The sequence below is a fragment of the Neovison vison genome, chromosome 7, assembly GCF_020171115.1.
Source record: "Neovison vison isolate M4711 chromosome 7, ASM_NN_V1, whole genome shotgun sequence".
NCBI lineage: Eukaryota > Metazoa > Chordata > Mammalia > Carnivora > Mustelidae > Neogale > Neogale vison.
In genome coordinates this window covers 97,271,851-97,289,325 of record NC_058097.1, presented here as the reverse complement: position 1 = coordinate 97,289,325, position 17,475 = coordinate 97,271,851, and the positions used below count along the sequence as shown (strand labels likewise).

General features: G+C 41.8%; 1 protein-coding gene across 2 annotated transcripts in view; it reads right to left on the bottom strand.

The window, feature by feature from the left end:
• Window positions 1-17,475, bottom strand: part of GUCY1A2 (guanylate cyclase 1 soluble subunit alpha 2) — a 308,917-nt gene that overhangs the window by 114,736 nt on the left and 176,706 nt on the right. For both annotated transcript variants that reach the window (XM_044257727.1, XM_044257728.1), the window contains exon 5: window positions 3,901-4,386. In XM_044257727.1, the coding sequence (XP_044113662.1) occupies window positions 3,901-4,386 (486 nt within the window). The remainder of the gene's footprint in view (window positions 1-3,900; window positions 4,387-17,475) is intronic.

The window sequence follows — 17,475 nt, the reverse complement described above, 5'->3', positions numbered from 1 at the left end:
AAAACTCTGAACTATTTGTTACCAAAAGGGAAGTGGACAGATTTGGGCAACGTGATCATAGGACTTTTCTTCAACCACTGACAGCCTAACTATTGTTACTGATCAAGTAACATAATTTTAAAACCAGTTCCACTTCTTATTATTTTATCTTTGTCTACATCATAGCCCAGACTCATGAAAATACTATAGGCTTTGGAATCAGACAAGCCGTAGCTCAAATTCTGCTTTATGAGTCATGTTGTCTGGATAATTTAACCTTTCCCAATGGACATAATGCAACAACCCCACAGGTTAATCATGGGAGACGGAGTGAGATGATATTTATCCTTCTGTCACCGGGCACTGTTGGGGTGCGCTGTCACACACATACAAAAATGCACAGACCAGTCACACAGGCACCCTCCCATAGGTCCAGACGCGCCTGCAGGGAGCTAACGAGGCCAGCTCCCGTGGGCATTCGCTACTACCCGCCCCCTACTGGTCTACGCTCGCTGCCTCCCACAGCTCACTGAAATACAACAAAACTCTGAGATGGAGACATTTAGTATTTTAACTTACAGGTGACATATATGGAGAAAAGTCTTTACAGGTATAAAGAAGAGATATCTAAGGGGTGCATCTGGGATCGCACTGGGTTGCTACAGCCTTGGCTTAGTGGAGTGAGTGAAGCATGCAGGGCTCACTAACCCTTCTTGCATCTCCCTTATTTCAAACTAATGGGCTTTCCAGAGGCAAAAATGTAAAATAAGGCAAAACCTCCATTAGGTTGCTTCAGTATCCAATGCCATCCCCATCCCCATCACTATCATTATCTATACGCCAATAATAAGAAAAGTTAGATTTACCAGTTCTTTGTTCATCCCTTTCCACCCTATAAAACCTGAGGAGGAAAACAGTAGTATAGTGCACGTTGATGTTGACATTTTCCTTAATATTTGCTTTTCTAATTATAAGAGGATCAAAATTGTAACCGATGCTTTGCTCAGTTTACCTAGCATGGACTTACTACTCATACACCCGTCACACCTCGGCAGCCGAGCACTGTAAAGGCTTTCATTTTCTCAATGCCTCAGACAGGCACAGTACGATCTAGAGCTTCCTTCCACACATGCTTCTGTACAGAAGGCGCATTTCTCGTTATGGCCTAATTTAGCTAAATTCTACCCCGGAATTACGGTCTTTCTCTGCATCATCTTCCCTAATGACAAGTAAACAGGAAATAATAAGATGATCAAGAAAAGGAGAAGCATCAGTTTGGACAGGTGGAGTCTCACTGGGCAGGAGCAGACTTTCAATGCCTCCCCTGTGGGGCACCTCTGTCTAGGTTTCTCTTCGCATTCAGGTCCGCCTGGTTGCCTTTCACATTTCTAACATAAAAATGGGCTCCAGCGTATTTTTCTCTGTGGTGTGATTATTCCACAAATATTCTAAATGCACTTGAAGTCTGGCAAAAGTCTATTTTATGAAACCAGCAGGTGTATGGGCCTTTAAAAATTCTACTGTGGGATTTCTCTTTTCAATGGCCATTAAAAATCTAGCAGATAGCTCATCATATATATATATATATATATACACATACATCTGCGTAAACTTTCAAAAAATAAGCTACTCTGTTTATGATGATTAGAAATCCCAAATGAGGCATGTCAGAGGATATCTAATTTATATTCCTCCTAATGCATTTCCTGTAATGTACACTGTTTTATCCTACGTGGTAACAGACTCTATTTTGTCCTTCCCCCTCTCGGGCCATGCCATCATCACTCCTGCTTCAGCACATAATAGGTTCCTTTGTCTGGAACCTAAACTCAACCTCCATAAACCTGAGTAAACACGAAAGTTGCCTCAGAAGCCTATTCAAGATACAGACACATCTGAGCATCAAAGGGATGTTAAAAACACCTGGCTTGAAACTGTAGAACTTTATACATTTACTGCTGAAATTTCATAATCAGGTTCTGCTTAAAAATCCAAATTTGTGAACCAGGAGTGCTTTGTCTATCCATGAAGGATGGAAAGCCAGTTTTGAGTATTGGGGTAATTGTAAATCCATTTTATAAGTTAATTATGTAGAACTGTATGGAACTGTCCATGGTATAAAAAACACAGAAAAATCTGAGGATCGTGCAGTATATGGCCATGCATTTTCTTTTTCTGTGAGGTGTCCCAGCTTTTCTCAAGGGAAAGGAAACTCGATGTATGAAATCCGTATTTTTAAACCTTGAAGCTGTTGTGGTATCCTCAGAAGACATCGTGTTTCTTCTTTTCTTAAAACCTAATGCTTATATTTAATTAGGGGTTCCCTTGCTTTTCCAAAGAAGATTGGAGTTATCTGTTTGTCATTCTCATTTCGTTGTAAGAGTTTAGGGCGAAGATCACATGACCGCTTTAGGCCAAGAAAGCTAACACAGCACATCAGGGGCTCACAGAGGAAGAGCGCTGGTCGGTGCCCGGACCAACGCAGGACAGCCGCAGCCTGGACACCGGACAGGCGCCGGCAGATTCCGGCCAGTCGCGCTCCTTCCGGGAAATGACGGAGTCTAGCAGTGACCGACTCCTGATAGTGTCTCTGGTTTAGGAGCAGACCTTTGTCTACCTCCCCCAGAAATTACAGAACAATAAGTTATAAGGAAGTTGAAGATAATTTACAAGAACTTATTTTGTACTAGGCAAATCCGTCCTCCACACCACACAGTGAACGTTCATCCCTCTGAAGGGACGCACTCAAATATTTAGCCCTGACTGCACCTTATTCATAATGGAGCTAGAGAGCATGTTTCTCTAAAGGAGAGACCCCTTAATGAAAACATCCTTCGGGATAATAAGATTAAACTACAGTGTTCCTTCCCAAGTCTTCTTATGTATAGATTGTACTATAAAAAGGAGCAGCCTACAGTTCACTACTGTTTACCCTAAAAGCACTTTCTATCCTTTATATGGAAATATATATATATATATATATATACCCCAACATTGTGTAATCCATGTGAAATTATGTAAAGTTACAGAGTTATTCATTAGGTAGATATGAGGCTGAATTACTCAAGAGATTTCTCTGATTCTAGTAAGAAATTCCTTAGTAGTTCACCAAATCAGACTCAAAAAATGGTGACGGATACCCATTTTCAAATCTAGTATACTCCTTAGCTTGGAAAATTAAACTGCTTCCACTACAAACCACTGGTCATTTGGTAACAGCTAGAATATTTACAAGTGTTCCTTCAGAATTAGAGGGACCCTCTTTACCTGACAACAGTGCAAAACACTGATTAATCATCATTTAACTGATAATGCAATGCATATTTTAATATAAATTACTTCTTATTAACTGTCAAATGAAATTCTTAGTTTATATTGGAAACCTATTCTCTAAGAAAGACTAATTATGTTGTGAAAAGTTGCCTAGAACTCAGCAATTTAATTCAGTAATAATAATGAACTTGAAGCACAAGCTCTACAGCCTTTTGCCTTACCGAGCAATATTATGATTCAGTTACCCATGGTATGTCAATGCGATCAGCTAACATAATGGAAATTTACTCATGAAACAGAAATACCTGTATTCTGGGTAAGACTTCTAAACTACAGAGATTTCCATCATTTACTACCAAATTTAATTTAAGGAAGAAAAAAAACCTGCATCCTTGCAATTTAAGATGATTTATGATTAAAAAATATTTGTGGATGTTGTTGGAGTTGGGGGGGGGGTGGGAGGGATGGGGTGGGGGATGGACACCGGGGAGGACATGTTGTGGAGAGCGCTGTGTATTTTAAGACTGACGAATTGCAGGCCTGTACCCCCGAAACAAATAATACATTATGTGTCAATAGTAATAACAGACACACACACACACGAGTAACTAAACCCCTTTACCTTATAATATCCTTATATCTCCTTACCTTATAAATATCCAAAAATCCACACTGGTGGTCGAACCTGGTGTACAGCTCATTCAGCATGCTGATCACCTGCATGGGGGTACACTGGGCACAGATGGCCGTGAAGCCAACAATGTCCGAGAAGAGCATGGTGACATCGTCAAACTTCCTCGCCTGCACCTGCTGTCCTTGCCACAAGAGCTGGGCGACGTCACCGGGGAAAATAGAATATAGAAGATCGACTGTTTTCTTTTTTTCTTCTTCCAGGGCCTGATGAGTTCTTTCCAAAGTTGCCTTTAATTTATCCATCCTCTTCTTCAAGCCGTCCTGGGCCTTTGCCTGCTCGCCAACCAGAATGACGTCTCGGGTGGCGTCGTGGATCGGGATGTCGGAGAGATGCAGCCCCCGGCCCATGAGCTCGTCCAGCTTGTCCACGCACGGGGAGCCCAAGAACAAGATGGAGTTGGACTCCGGGACGTGGATCATCTGTCCTTTGACTTCCATCACCTGCAGAATGAACACGAAATTGTAATCTGTGCTCTTCACACAGTAGGGTCACAACCAAGCTGGCTTACTATCTGATGAGGAGGAACGAGAAATGTACCATGAGCTATGCTGCATTTCTACATTTGTAGGAGCAAATTTCAATGTGGTTTACAGCCTGTGTGAGATCCACAGTTCTGAATGGACATCTTTGTTACTGTGCCCCACTTTGCCACTTTTTAAGGACAACGATGAAACAAAGAGTGAGATCGACAAGAAACGAACCTGGGAAACATTTTTATTCAAAATGAAATTACACTCAGGCACATCACGAAATGGGCTCATGAGTCAGTTTAACACCTTCAACTTGCTTAATAATAAAATCAGGACAAATCCATCTGTCACAAAAACTATATTCGATTGTCATTAAAATAACACCCAGGAAAAAAGTCCAGGAGATTAAAATAAATCAAAATAATTATTTGGCCTTATGTAAATAATTTTTCAAACAGTCTGTAGACCTCTGAATATGTAATACCTCTTGAACAGATAAGGGGACAATTCACTTGCTCTTAAAAATAAAAATTAAAACTAGATGTGATGAAGTCAGTATGATTAGGAAGTAACTATCAGTCAGCTGGCACGTTCACTATAAGCTGAAAATAAACTCCCCATATCAGAAGAGCACTGAAGGAATTCAGTTAAGAAGATAAAGAGGGGCACCTGGGGGGCCCAGTTGTTTAGCGTCTGCCTTCGGGTCAGGTGATGATCCCAGGGTCTTAGAATTGAGCCTGCATCAGCCTCCCTGCTCTGTGGGAAGTCTGCTTTTTCCTCTCCCTCTCCCCTGCCTTGTGTTCCCTTTCTCACTGTGTCTCTGTAAATAAATAAATAAAATCTTAAAAAAAGAAGAAGAAGAAGATAAAGAATCTGAAAAAGTAATACTTTAAATTGGTCCCCCCTTTCCATGCTCTTTGACTGGAGAAGTTGGGGGACTGATGTTTTGTGCTTTCCATTAGGGAACAGATTGATTCTTTCTCAGCTCAGTGCCCTCCCAGGCCCTCCGAGGCAAGGAGCAGCCGCAGGAAAGGAAATGCACTTAGGATGTGGCTACACAAATATCGTTATCTGGGTCAGAGTAAGGTGTCTCAGCACACTGGGAGAGGACAGTGGTGGAATGACCTAGAAAGGACAGCCTAGTAGTTGACCAGCTAAGACTGCCCATCATTTAACTTAAGTCGTCTTCCACTGCCACATGGAATGTGCTCAATAAATATATTTTCCTTTTTATTTTTTCGAAATATTTTTTAAAGATCTTAGTTATTTGTCAGAGAGAGAGAGAGCACGAGCTCACAAGCAGAGGGAGAAACAGGCTCCCCACTAAGCAAGGAGCCTGATGCTGGACATCCAGGACCCTCGGATCATGACCTGAGCTGAAGGCAGATGCTTAACCCACTGAGCCACCTAAGCATCCCATTTTCCTTTATTCTTCCTAAGCATGAAGTAGTTAGGCTGGTTGGTGAAATGAGAGCCACAGAAGAAACACACAGTAAAACCACACACATTTGGATTCTGAGGCCTACATCTATGTCGTATTTTGTCTCCCCCCAACCCTGTACCATTCACCAGACTCCAATACAGGCAAGGAAATAAAATTCAGTCCTTGCCTGATGCTATAATTTTTACAAAATGAAACGTTCACTTTATCTCATGTGAAGTTTCTGCTAGTATTTCTTCCTCTGGTACATAATACTCTCATTTGTTTGTTGAGGTATTTATTGCTTTCTCTTCACCCGCACTGTTCTGGGTGATAAGCATAAAAAGATAAAAGAAGAGCCCCCTTCTCAGAGACACCACAGGATTGGGGGGGGCAGAGAACCGTGTGCGGAGACACTTCCAGGCCTCCCCGCCCACACCCACCACGCAAGGTGGGCCCCATGCCTGCAGGCTGGGTCTGATACAGACGGAAATAATTCTTATGAGATGAATTTCCAGGTTGTTTCCAATGTGCCTGGTATGCTTTCCGGGGGAAGGGTGTTGTTAATGACACGCACTTTCCCACCGTTGGGATGGTGAAGGTGTCGTAAGAAGGAAGATACACAAAATGTCCAAGGTGGTAGCTCATAACTGGGCACAGTCAATTAATTCTTCAGACTTAAGGTAAAAGCAAACGTCCGATGGTCAGGGATTTAGACTTGTGTGTGGTCTCTCTGTGTCCCCTCCCATTTCTAGTTGTTGTTCTTCCCCTGCATCTTCTCTCTTCTCCCTTCTGTTCTGTGGACTTACACTTCCTTCCAGGAGCCTCTCTCCACTAGGTCTTCGTCTGTCCTGCTGCCTGTCTCCCTCTCCCCCGGGCACTCCCCCCACTTCTGTCCTCACGGCATCTTTCCCTTTGCTTCCCCCTCCGAGGCACCACCCTCCCCCATGTCCCATCACCAACGGACCCTCTTCCTTTTGTCCATCTCTCTTTTTATGTCAACTGTGGAATCAGCCTATGTGCATACACACTCACAACATTACATATTATTTGCTATATATAATAAATGGTGTTTTCATTTAACTCACAAAGAAGCTGAGTCAAACATCTCATATTCCTAGCTCAAAAATATAAAACATAAATAGGTTCTTGATCTATATGTGGCCATTGGTTGTTCTTTTTCTTTCTTTCCTTTTTTAAAAAATCTCTGAATCAGCAGAGCCTGAGGGGAAAAAGTAACTGCTTACCTCCTACTCCACAAAATACCAACTCATAAAAGAAGCCCTAATGTACACTGTAAATACTGCCCTTTTTTATATTTTTCATCGGAAAAATTTTCCCTTCCTTAATAAATGGGCAAACACAACAGGAGTTTTTGGAGCACTTCTCTACCATAAATGCATTTTTACTCTAATTGGTAATAACATAAAATTATTCCTCTTGATCTGCTTTTGTTCCATTATAATTATAAACTCAGGAATTCACCATGACCCTCATTTGTTCATTTAGCAACGTGCAAAACTATACAGTCTTATGTAGAAGAAGATTTGTGGCAAACTGCATAAATGGAAATATCCAACGTTTTACTGCATCTCAAACTACACGAAAATTTAAATGAAAGAGCAGACTGCCATGAACTGTTTTTAAAATCTATCAGATTTCAGAAGTTGGTAAGTGTCATCAAAAGGAGTATTTGACAGGGCAAAAGGGTTCAAAGTCATCCTTGGCCAGGCTCTATTAGACTAGCTGGGTTATTTTTATTCCTATACATAGATAGCGTTATAAAAATACTTTCCACTATCATCCATAATTAACTGAAAACTGAGTATGTCCGACTCCTATAACTGTGCCTTCTTATACTTTCGCATAACCTGAACAGGGACTGACCCGGGCTCCCAACAACGCTCAGGCCTTGCAAGACCATCACCGGCAGCTTCCACGCAACAGTCAGGAATGCAGTCTGAACCTCAGCTCTCCTGACACGTAAGTGGGCAAAGTGACCCGGGTGCAGCTACCTCTACTTCCAAGCTTTGGTTTTTCTCTAAAATGGAGATGAAATGACAATGGTGTAGATGAGGAGGCACCCCGAGCTAAGCCATCACACCCGCGGGGGCCTGCCACCAGCGGCGCAGTGTGCTGAGAATGTCACACACGTGTTGCTGTGGAAGTGTACTTTAGCCTATTGCCGTCCTCGTTGTTTAGACGAGATTTAGGGAAGTAAGGGACCTGCTCTGAATGCGCAGGGTAATAAACAGCAGGGTCAGTATTTAAACCCAAGCTAGACGGGCCCCGGGGGCATGCTCTCGGCCACTGATGCAGCAGGATGGGTAAGGGTGTCCGGTGGGGGTCTAGGGACAACAATAATTCTACACGCAAACCAACGTGAGGGCAAAATAGCATTAAGATTCCCACGACAGGCAGGAGAAAAGACAGAAGCTGCTCTGGACGCGGATTTCCGCAGCTACCTGCTTCCTCTCGACCCTCACCAGCACCATGCGCGATCACTTCTAGATGTGATTCCAGAGATTTCTGGTCTTTAAGACAGGACTCACAAAAGCACAGGCAGAATGATATGTCGCTGGCGTCCAGGTGGGCCTTTGTTCTCAGAGAGGAAGGAAGGAGGGAGGGAAGGAAGGAAGGAAGGTAACTACCAGACACAGGGGCAGCCTGAGAAACTTGCATGTCCTCGTGGCCTTGAGATTCTCCAGCTCTCAAGGCCCCTCCTGAGGGACCACATGGCTGGAACCACCAGGAATAAGGATCTTGCCACCAGCGCCCTGCAGGAAGTACTTGCTTCCCACATGCAGGAAGAAAACCTCCTCCTTTGCACAAAGGTACCAGGGCACCTCGCCTCTGGGAGCTTGTTCTTCCCCCTCAAGCAGCATTAACAAGAGCCAGTGGGAGCCCCAGACGCATTAAATAGACGCCACAGATGAAAAGAGCTCCAAGCCAGCTCTGCAAATTACCCTGTCCTCGCAGTCACTGCCCAAGAAGTAGGCCAGGACCCGCCTGCCAAATGCAAACAGAGAGACCGCTTGTGAAAATAAAAAATTCTAACAGGCTCTGCTGTCTTCTCACCTAATAGCCAAACCATCTAGGCTGCAGTAGGAAGCCACACATCATAATGCAAACCAGGAAAAATCACATCTTGAATGAGAAAAGGCCACCAATCAATGCCACAGCTGAAATGGATCGGATATTGGAATTCTCTGTCAAGAATTTTAAAGACCCCTTCATAAAGATGCTTCAATAAGTAACACAAATTCTCTGGAGGATTACAAAAAAATGAGACAATCTTAGTAAAGCAATCAAAGATACAATAATAACCAAATGTTCATCACAGAGCTAAAAAAAAAAAATGATGCCGCAAAAATAGAAAATTTGTGGAATGGGCTCAAAGCGAAAGCAGACATGATGGGACAGAGTCCGTGAATCTGAGGGTAGTTCAAGAGAATTTACTCAGTCTGAACAGAGAGAAAACGGACCAACATATGCAAATAAATAAATAAATATAAACAGAGCCTCAGTGACCTGCAGAAGAATAACAAGAGCAACAAAAATCCAACTTCGTATCATGGGAGTCCCAGGAGGAAAGGAGGAAGAGGAGGACTGGAAAATGCATTTGGACACATAATGGCTGAAAAGTCCATATACACTATGGAGTATTGTGCCTCCATCAGAAAGAACAAATACCCAACTTTCACAGCAACATGGACGGGACTGGAGGACATGATGCTGAGTGAAATAAGCCAAGCAGAGAGAGTCAATTATCATACGGTTTCACTTATTTGTGGAGCATAAGGAATAAACAGGGAGGACATTGGGAGAAGGAGAGGAGAAGGGAGTTGGGGGAAATCGGAGGGGGGAGACGAACCATGAGAGATTGTGGACTCTGAAAAACAAACTGAGGGTTTTGGAGGGGCGGGAGGAAGGAGGTTGGGGGGACCAGGTGGTGGGTACTAGGGAGGGCACATACTGCAGGGGCCACTGGGTGTGGTGCATAAACAATGAATCTTGGAACACTGAAAAGTAATTAAAAAATTAAAAAATTTTTAAAAAGTCTCAAATTTGATGAACACTATAATTTCACAGGTTCAGTGAGCAATGTGAACTGCAGATAAGGTAATTGCAAAGAAACCCACTTCAATCCACACCCTAATTGAACTTCTGAAAACTAAATTCAAAGAAAATATCTTGCAAGCAGCCAGCGGGAAAGGGTGCATTACTTGCAGGGAACTCAAATTTGAATGGAACCGGGTTTCTCCTCTGGAAGGATGGGGACCAGAAGAAAGGAGCAGGCTTCTCTGAATGCCAGAAGAGAAGAAGTGCCCATGTGAATCCTACTTCTGGGGAAACTATTTTTGAAGAACTTGGGAAAATAAACACATACACAGCTGAAGAAAAACTAAAAGTCTGTGTCCTAACAGACCTATCCTTAAAGAATGGCCAAAGAAAAATTTTCAGACAGAAGGATAATAAGAGAAGAAATCTTAGAGCATCAGGAAGGGGAAAAAAAATCAAAAAGAGAAAAGACTAGAAATATGGGTAATTACCACAGAGCATCCTTCTCCTCTAAATTATACATAACGAATGAAACAAAAATTGTAACAACATCTGCACTCATCCCAAGTGCTGTTATAAGAGAGAAGCACAGGGAGATTATATACAACACACACACACACACCCCGCACAAGGCTGTGGAAGGAGACACAGGGAGTAACGTCACTACAAGTCAAGAAACACCAAGACGAGCCAGCAGCCACCAGGAGTAGGAAGACTCAAGGAACAGATCTCTCCTACACCCTCTGCAGAGACCATGGCCCTACCCACTCTGTGATTTCAGACTCAGACCTTCAGGACTGTCTAGGAATAAATTGTTTCACATTCTCAAGTCTGTGGTAATTGGTTACAGTAACCATGAGACACTGCTACATATTGAAACAACCATATCAGCCAAAAGGATTTTACTGACAGATACAGACTGATTCCCCCTAACAGGAACATGTACACATTTCTGTCACACTCTAAGCCGGGCCATATCCTGGGCCACATTAAAAAAAAACCACCACAATACTCGGGTCACCATTTCAGGGTTGTGAGATCAAGCCCCGTGTCGGGCTCCACACTCGGTGGGTTCCCTGCTTGAGATTCCTTCCCTGTCACTCACCCCATCCCTGCTCACACACACTAAATAAATGCATAATACATAAAATCTTTTTTAAAAAATGTTTTTTAGGGACACGTGGGTGGCTCAGTTGGTTAAGCGGCTGCCTTCGGCTCAGGTCATGATTCCAGCATCCTGGGATCGAGTCCCACATTGGGCTCCTTGCTCAGCAGGAGCCTGCTTCTCCGTCTGCCTCTGCCTGCCACTCTGTCTACCTGTGCTCATTCTGACAAATAAATAAATAAAATCTTTAAAAAAAAGTTTTTTAAATTGAAATTATACATAATATGTTCTACACAGAATAAAAGCAGAAATCAATAGCCGTAAGACATATTTGCAGTGGCCCAAACTGGAAATAATCCAGATGTATTTTAGTGGGTAAATGGTTAAACTAACACAGAATACTATTAGCAATATAAAGACTATTCTACTGATGTATGCAAAATTGTGGATTAATCTATAGGGAATTATGCTAAGTGAAAAATTGTTCAGTTAATAAAATAGAAAAAAATAAATTAAAAATAAAATAGCAGAGTTCTCATTTTCCTGCTTTGCTTATTTTTATCATTCACTTGTTTATGCTTTCTTAGACTATAATTATCCAGGGGAATAAAGTATTTTGAAATAAAACCAATTTTCTCCCAGGAGGTTATTGGTTTTTCAAAATTCCAACCTACTATCTGCATTTGTAATAGCTACAATTTTTTAAAAATTGCAAAATTTGTCTTGATTGTCTCTGACAAGACTCCTTCAATGAATATTCTTCTTTAAAGAGGAAATATGGAAATTCTTAAGTACACTAAATATAAAAGAAATTAAAAGCATTCACTTATTTATCTGTTCATCTGTTTTACAAATATTTACTTAGTATCTACGACCTATCAGTACTATGCTACTCACTTTAAATATGCAGGAATTAAGAAGAACATCTTTGCAGTTTTAGTGAAATAAACAGTAAATTCAATAGTAAAGTATATGTATCTGGGGAAATATTAACATCTGAGGTTAATTATGATACTTATTCTGTAGACTCAAATAAGATACAATAAAATTCATACAGTTTATTGATGAAATCAGCAAAATACAAAAACAAAAACAAACAAACAAAACAAACCCTCTGGACATTTTATCCTAGAATAGAAATGCTTAGCACATGAATGCTTGCTTTTTCCCTCCATGTGTTTGTATTTACTTTCATTGCTATTCTTGCCATCTCAAAACTTCTTTCTACAAATGGATTTGAATTCTGTTTTGATAGATAAGCCAGTAAACCACATAACAAAGTCGATTTAATGTTCCATGATTAGATGCCACTTTTCTTTTTAAATCACAGCAGGATTCACATAATATTTAAAGGAAATAGGTTTATGCTTCACAGTCGAAAGAAGTGCATCAGCAAATGTTTTGGTATTCTGTTGTGCAAATTTTCCAAATGTAAAAGGCTTATGTTCTGTTTTTGGATTCATTTTTTTTTTTATTTAACGATTTCACACGATGTGGGGAATATGAAATTGACACATGGTTTTGAAGCCCCAGCGTGCAGAGTCTGCCTTTTCTCCCCAAGAGTGCAAATGATTTTATTTTTCATCACATTCACACAATCGGCAAATCACACACATTCGAGGAATAGCCCTGAGTCTTCCTTGCTTTAAAGCCCACAGTGAGCCTCACCTCTGGGGCACGTCTGTCACCACACTGCCCCTTTCACATCCCATGGGAGATTTTGGTTACATTCCTAGATAATGATTTGATGAAACTACACTTCAGAAAGCTGAAGTAAATTTTTGGAACCACCACTAAAATATTCTGCAAAGATGGGAAATTCTATACTCTCTTTAAGGAAATGGTACAAAAATAATCCTGCACAAAGCACTAACTCGTTGTTACATAAAGGTGAAGGAACCTCCCCATGGTAACACAGCACAAATTAATAAGAATCTGGATTATAAAATATATTAGCATCCTTACCCAGCCCACTTAACATGAGAATATTCTGATAAGGCCTCGGGAAAAAACAAAACAAAACCCAAAACCCTAACTTCCAATTATTCAATTCTATGTTATTTATGTTTATGATGCATGTGTGTGTGCATTTATGTTAAAATATTTGCTCTCCCATACCTCACTTCATTCTTATGAATCAGAGGTTGAACAGAAGATCAAGGGTGGAAGAGAAATAGTGTTCTGCATTTTGACTCAGTTGCATTTAACACTGAAAAAGAAATAACTAGGGTTTGTGCTTAGACTCAGGTTGGCAAAACCCGCTGTTACATATGGAGAATTGGGACTGTTGGAAAAGCAGAATTAAGGATATTGGCGTACAGAAGGGATTTCCTAATGCAATAACTGAGAAGTTGCCCAGTATAGAGCGTATATCATGGCAAAACACATAGGGACAGCTGCAGAATCTAGTTTTTGTACAGATTATTGAAACCTTTATATGGAGGATTGCTATCCAGGAGATCTTTCTGAGATGATGACAAGAGGATGACCAAAGAACTAAATTTTAAGTTTTACTTGATTTTCATTAATTTAAACTAAGTTGCACATAACCACATAAGGCTACTAGCTAATGTGTTGGACACCACGGCACTGAAGTAGAATTCATGCCTCTGAGGGGCGCCTGGGTGGCTCAGTGGTTAAGTATCAGCCTTTGGCTCAGGTCATGATCCCAGAGTCCTGGGATCGAGCCCACATTAGACTCCCTGCTCGGTGGGAAGCCTGCTTCTCCCTCTCTCACTCCCCCTGCTTGCGTTCCCTCTCTTGCTGTGCCTCTGTCAAATAATAAATAAAATAAAATAAAAAGTTCACAGCTCCGAGATTCAGTCCATCACTTGGTCCATGCACCATTTTTCATATCTTTGTGGGTAAGAAATGGATTGGTATTTGGGTCACAGAGACGTTTCTGCTTTTAACAAGGTCACACAGAAGGTTTGAGAGAGTATTATGTGTAGGAATTTTACTCAGTACTAAAGACAGAACTGAGTTTAAGAGAATCAAGGTCTCTACCTTCAAGGAGCTTACACTCTATCAGAAGAGACACGTTTAAAAAAAGAAAGAAGAAAGAATGGACAGGTTATGGAGAGCTGAGGATCCCTCCTGCCACAGAACAAGTAGGTCATGATGAAACACCCTGCAGAGACAGTGGTGATCTCTTAGGAGAGCAGGAGAGGTTTCCAAGGATGCGTTCATGGACACACACCAGAAAATGGAACAAGCAAATCTAAACAAAGGAAATAAGCAAGCCAACAACAAATTGAGGTGTTGAATTGGATCCCTGAGAGGGGCGGAGAGAAGCTGCCCTCAGAGGCCAGAGGAGAGGGCACTTCTCTGGGGACTCTGAGACCTGGGACATGGCTTAGGGAACCTGATGACACGCTCCAAGCTGAAGCCCCACTCTGGCGTGGTCCTCAGTCACAGGCCGCTAACTGCTCCCCATCTAAGGCTCTCCAGACTCCTGACATGAAATGCTCAAGCAAAGGGCAACAGCATGGAAACAATGAACAAAGAGATCTCCAGGATTCTCAGGTTCAGAGCCTACAGGTACAACATGCGTATAAGTAAGGATACGATCTGAAAGACAAGCACGCCCCTAGAGACTGTAAGGACTGAGCGAGCAATTAAAAACCCAGTGTAGCTCATGATGGGAATGAGAATAGCATTTACCCCAAACCCTTGTAATGAGACAGAAAATCCTACACACCATGTTGAGCACAATATTTGGCACAAAATAGCCTTCAGTAACTGCTAGGGAACCTCACTGTGATTCTGATCCTGCCTCAAAGGTCCAAAATCAGAACCCCCAGCGTTTGGGCTCAGAAACGGATTTTTTTTTTTTTTAAAAAAAAACAAAACTTAGATGTGATTCTGAAAACTGGTTAGACTTGGGAACTACGGTCTCAAAAGTCATCTTGTCCAATCCATCCATCTTGTGCAAGTAAATGAAGAAAAGGACACATGGGGAGGACGGCTTGCGTGAGGGCGCAGGCACAGTGGTGAACGGACAAGGACTCGAACCAGAGCACTCGATATATACAGAGAGCCTCGCCGGGGATAGTCAGTGCCAGAAGATGTGTTCTGGATAAAGCAGAAAGGAACAGGACATTCAGGGATGACTCAGAGCTAGGACATCAAGAAGCCCACAAGTACATTAATCAAAGGTGAATCACAAGCTGTTTCAACAAATGCTCTAGGCAGTACTTGTTTCGACAACTTTAAGAATGATTTCCCTCCACTTTTGTGGCACCAGTAAAGACATGAGGGGCTCACTTACATTTTTTTCCAATGGGACAGCACCGCACTTTACAAGAACAATGTTTGCTTAGTTGTCTAGTTTAGAGATTTCAGTTTTCCGGGTGTACCCTTAATGTCTGCCATCAGTCTTCTTGACAAAGCCTACTTGTGACCCAGTAATACCTCTTAATGATCCCTTGGAGTTGTACAAGGTTCAAAGTGTTTCTGCAGACACTGCTGCACTTTTCTGACATTGGATGGAGTGCACAATCCAGGTTACTATAATTAGGAAAGCTGAGACCAGGGAGGCGTCAGTCCAGGGATCACACAGTAGGTAGGGAACCCTGACAGGAGCCTGGAAGGCCAGACTGATGGTCTTTCCATACATAGCGTGGAGCAATGGATGAAAGAAGTGAGACCTCTGAAATGGAAAATGATAGTTTAGAGCCTAGTTCCACCACTCGCTGGCTGAGTAACCATAGCCAGATCACAAGGCCCTTCAGGGCTATAGCAACCTCATCTGTAAGACAGGAATAATAACAATTCTAATGGAATAGCATTAGGATGAAGTTTGAATGAGGTAATATGCATAAAGAGCCTAGCCTAGTACCCACAGAAGCATGTACTCTGTGATTATTATTATATTAGTGCTACTCTTGTTATGAAGCATTATGACAATGGTAATGATGATGGGCCTGGAGACACACTACAAATAAGAAATGATAATGCAATTATTTGGAAGAAATTATGATAAGAATACATTTCATGAAGCGATACTAAATAGGCATGGGATATGGGTAAAAATTACATCCCTTTATTCACTGTAGAATTTTTAGTAACAGTAGAAAAAGAATAGCAAACAACGTAAATGTCTGTAATAGATTTCTACTTAAATGAGCTATGTCCCATCAATTTAAAAAAAAGTGTCACAAATCACACAAAATGCTACCATAGTTAAAATATCACAATGAGGGGTGCCTGGGTGGCTCAGTGGGTTAAAGCCTCTGCCTTCGGCTCAGGTCATGATCCCAGGGTCCTGGGATCGAGGCCCATATCGGGCTCTCTGCTCAGTGGGGAGCCTGCTTCCCTCCTCTCTCTCTGCCTGCCTCTCTGCCTACTTGTGGTCTCTGTCTGTAAATAAATAAATAAAATCTTAAAAAAAAAAAATCACAACGAAGGCTGACTTTACCCTGGCAAAATTTCTCAGACACACATAATCAGTATTTGTCTTTGTTAACATCACTAGGAACGTGACCAATGTGTAAGAATTCCTTGCCTGGATAACAGCATTCAATTGAAGAAGCATGCCTTGGAGGCTGTTTAAGACAGTGAAAAGCACAGATGTTGGCATACAGCAAAGGAAATGTTCAAGGTAAAGGAAGGCAAGTTCCAAGGCCCAGAGAGAAGAGAGAGCATAGCAGGTTGAGGGCACTCAAGAAGGTCCAGACTGATCACAGCACAGCACTTGGGTCTAAGCCAGGTCAAGGCCACACAAGTGAGTCATGACCACTGGAATGTGAGCCTAGCCATGTGATTCTCCAGTCCTCCCTCTCCGGGCTCCTCTGTAATCATGGAGGACACGTGTCCAAGATGGTGGAAGAAGAAGAAGGAGCCTGAGTTTTGAAGTCTCTCTCGCATCCGGCTGCTCAGATACCCACCCTACCCCAAGACCTCTGATGGGAGCAAGAAATCAATCTTCACTGTGTTAGGGAGTGGGATTTGAAGACTGTTACAGTGCTATTCCCTTGACTAATACACCAAGTCTTGGTAAAAGATCACCCATCTCTGCTCTGTCTGGAGTTACACCACCTTCATTCTATGACCTTGGAGAAAAGAGTCCATGGTGGTTCTTTCCCACCCAACCTGATTTTATTCACATCAGTCTAGTAAATATCACTCCCTCTTTAAGGTTCTATGCCGTAAGTGAATTATAAGAAGAGTCTGGAGATTAATACATAGTTCAATTTATAATTCTGAATCCAAAGCTTTGCATAAAGGACTAACCTATGGCTGGTGTTATGCTTACTCAACATAGATCATAAATTACCATCAATTTTTGAACTCTTTAAAACAAGATCACATGTGTATCTTTCATTCCAGTGAGATGATATCAAAGCCTTCCAAGTATATGATAAGTAAGTGAAATGAGTTCTTAGATCTGAAGTTTACAGTATATAAATTAAAACACTGTTTGGGAGATATTGAGGGGATAGTTCCTTGAAAAATAAAAATCTCCAGGGCA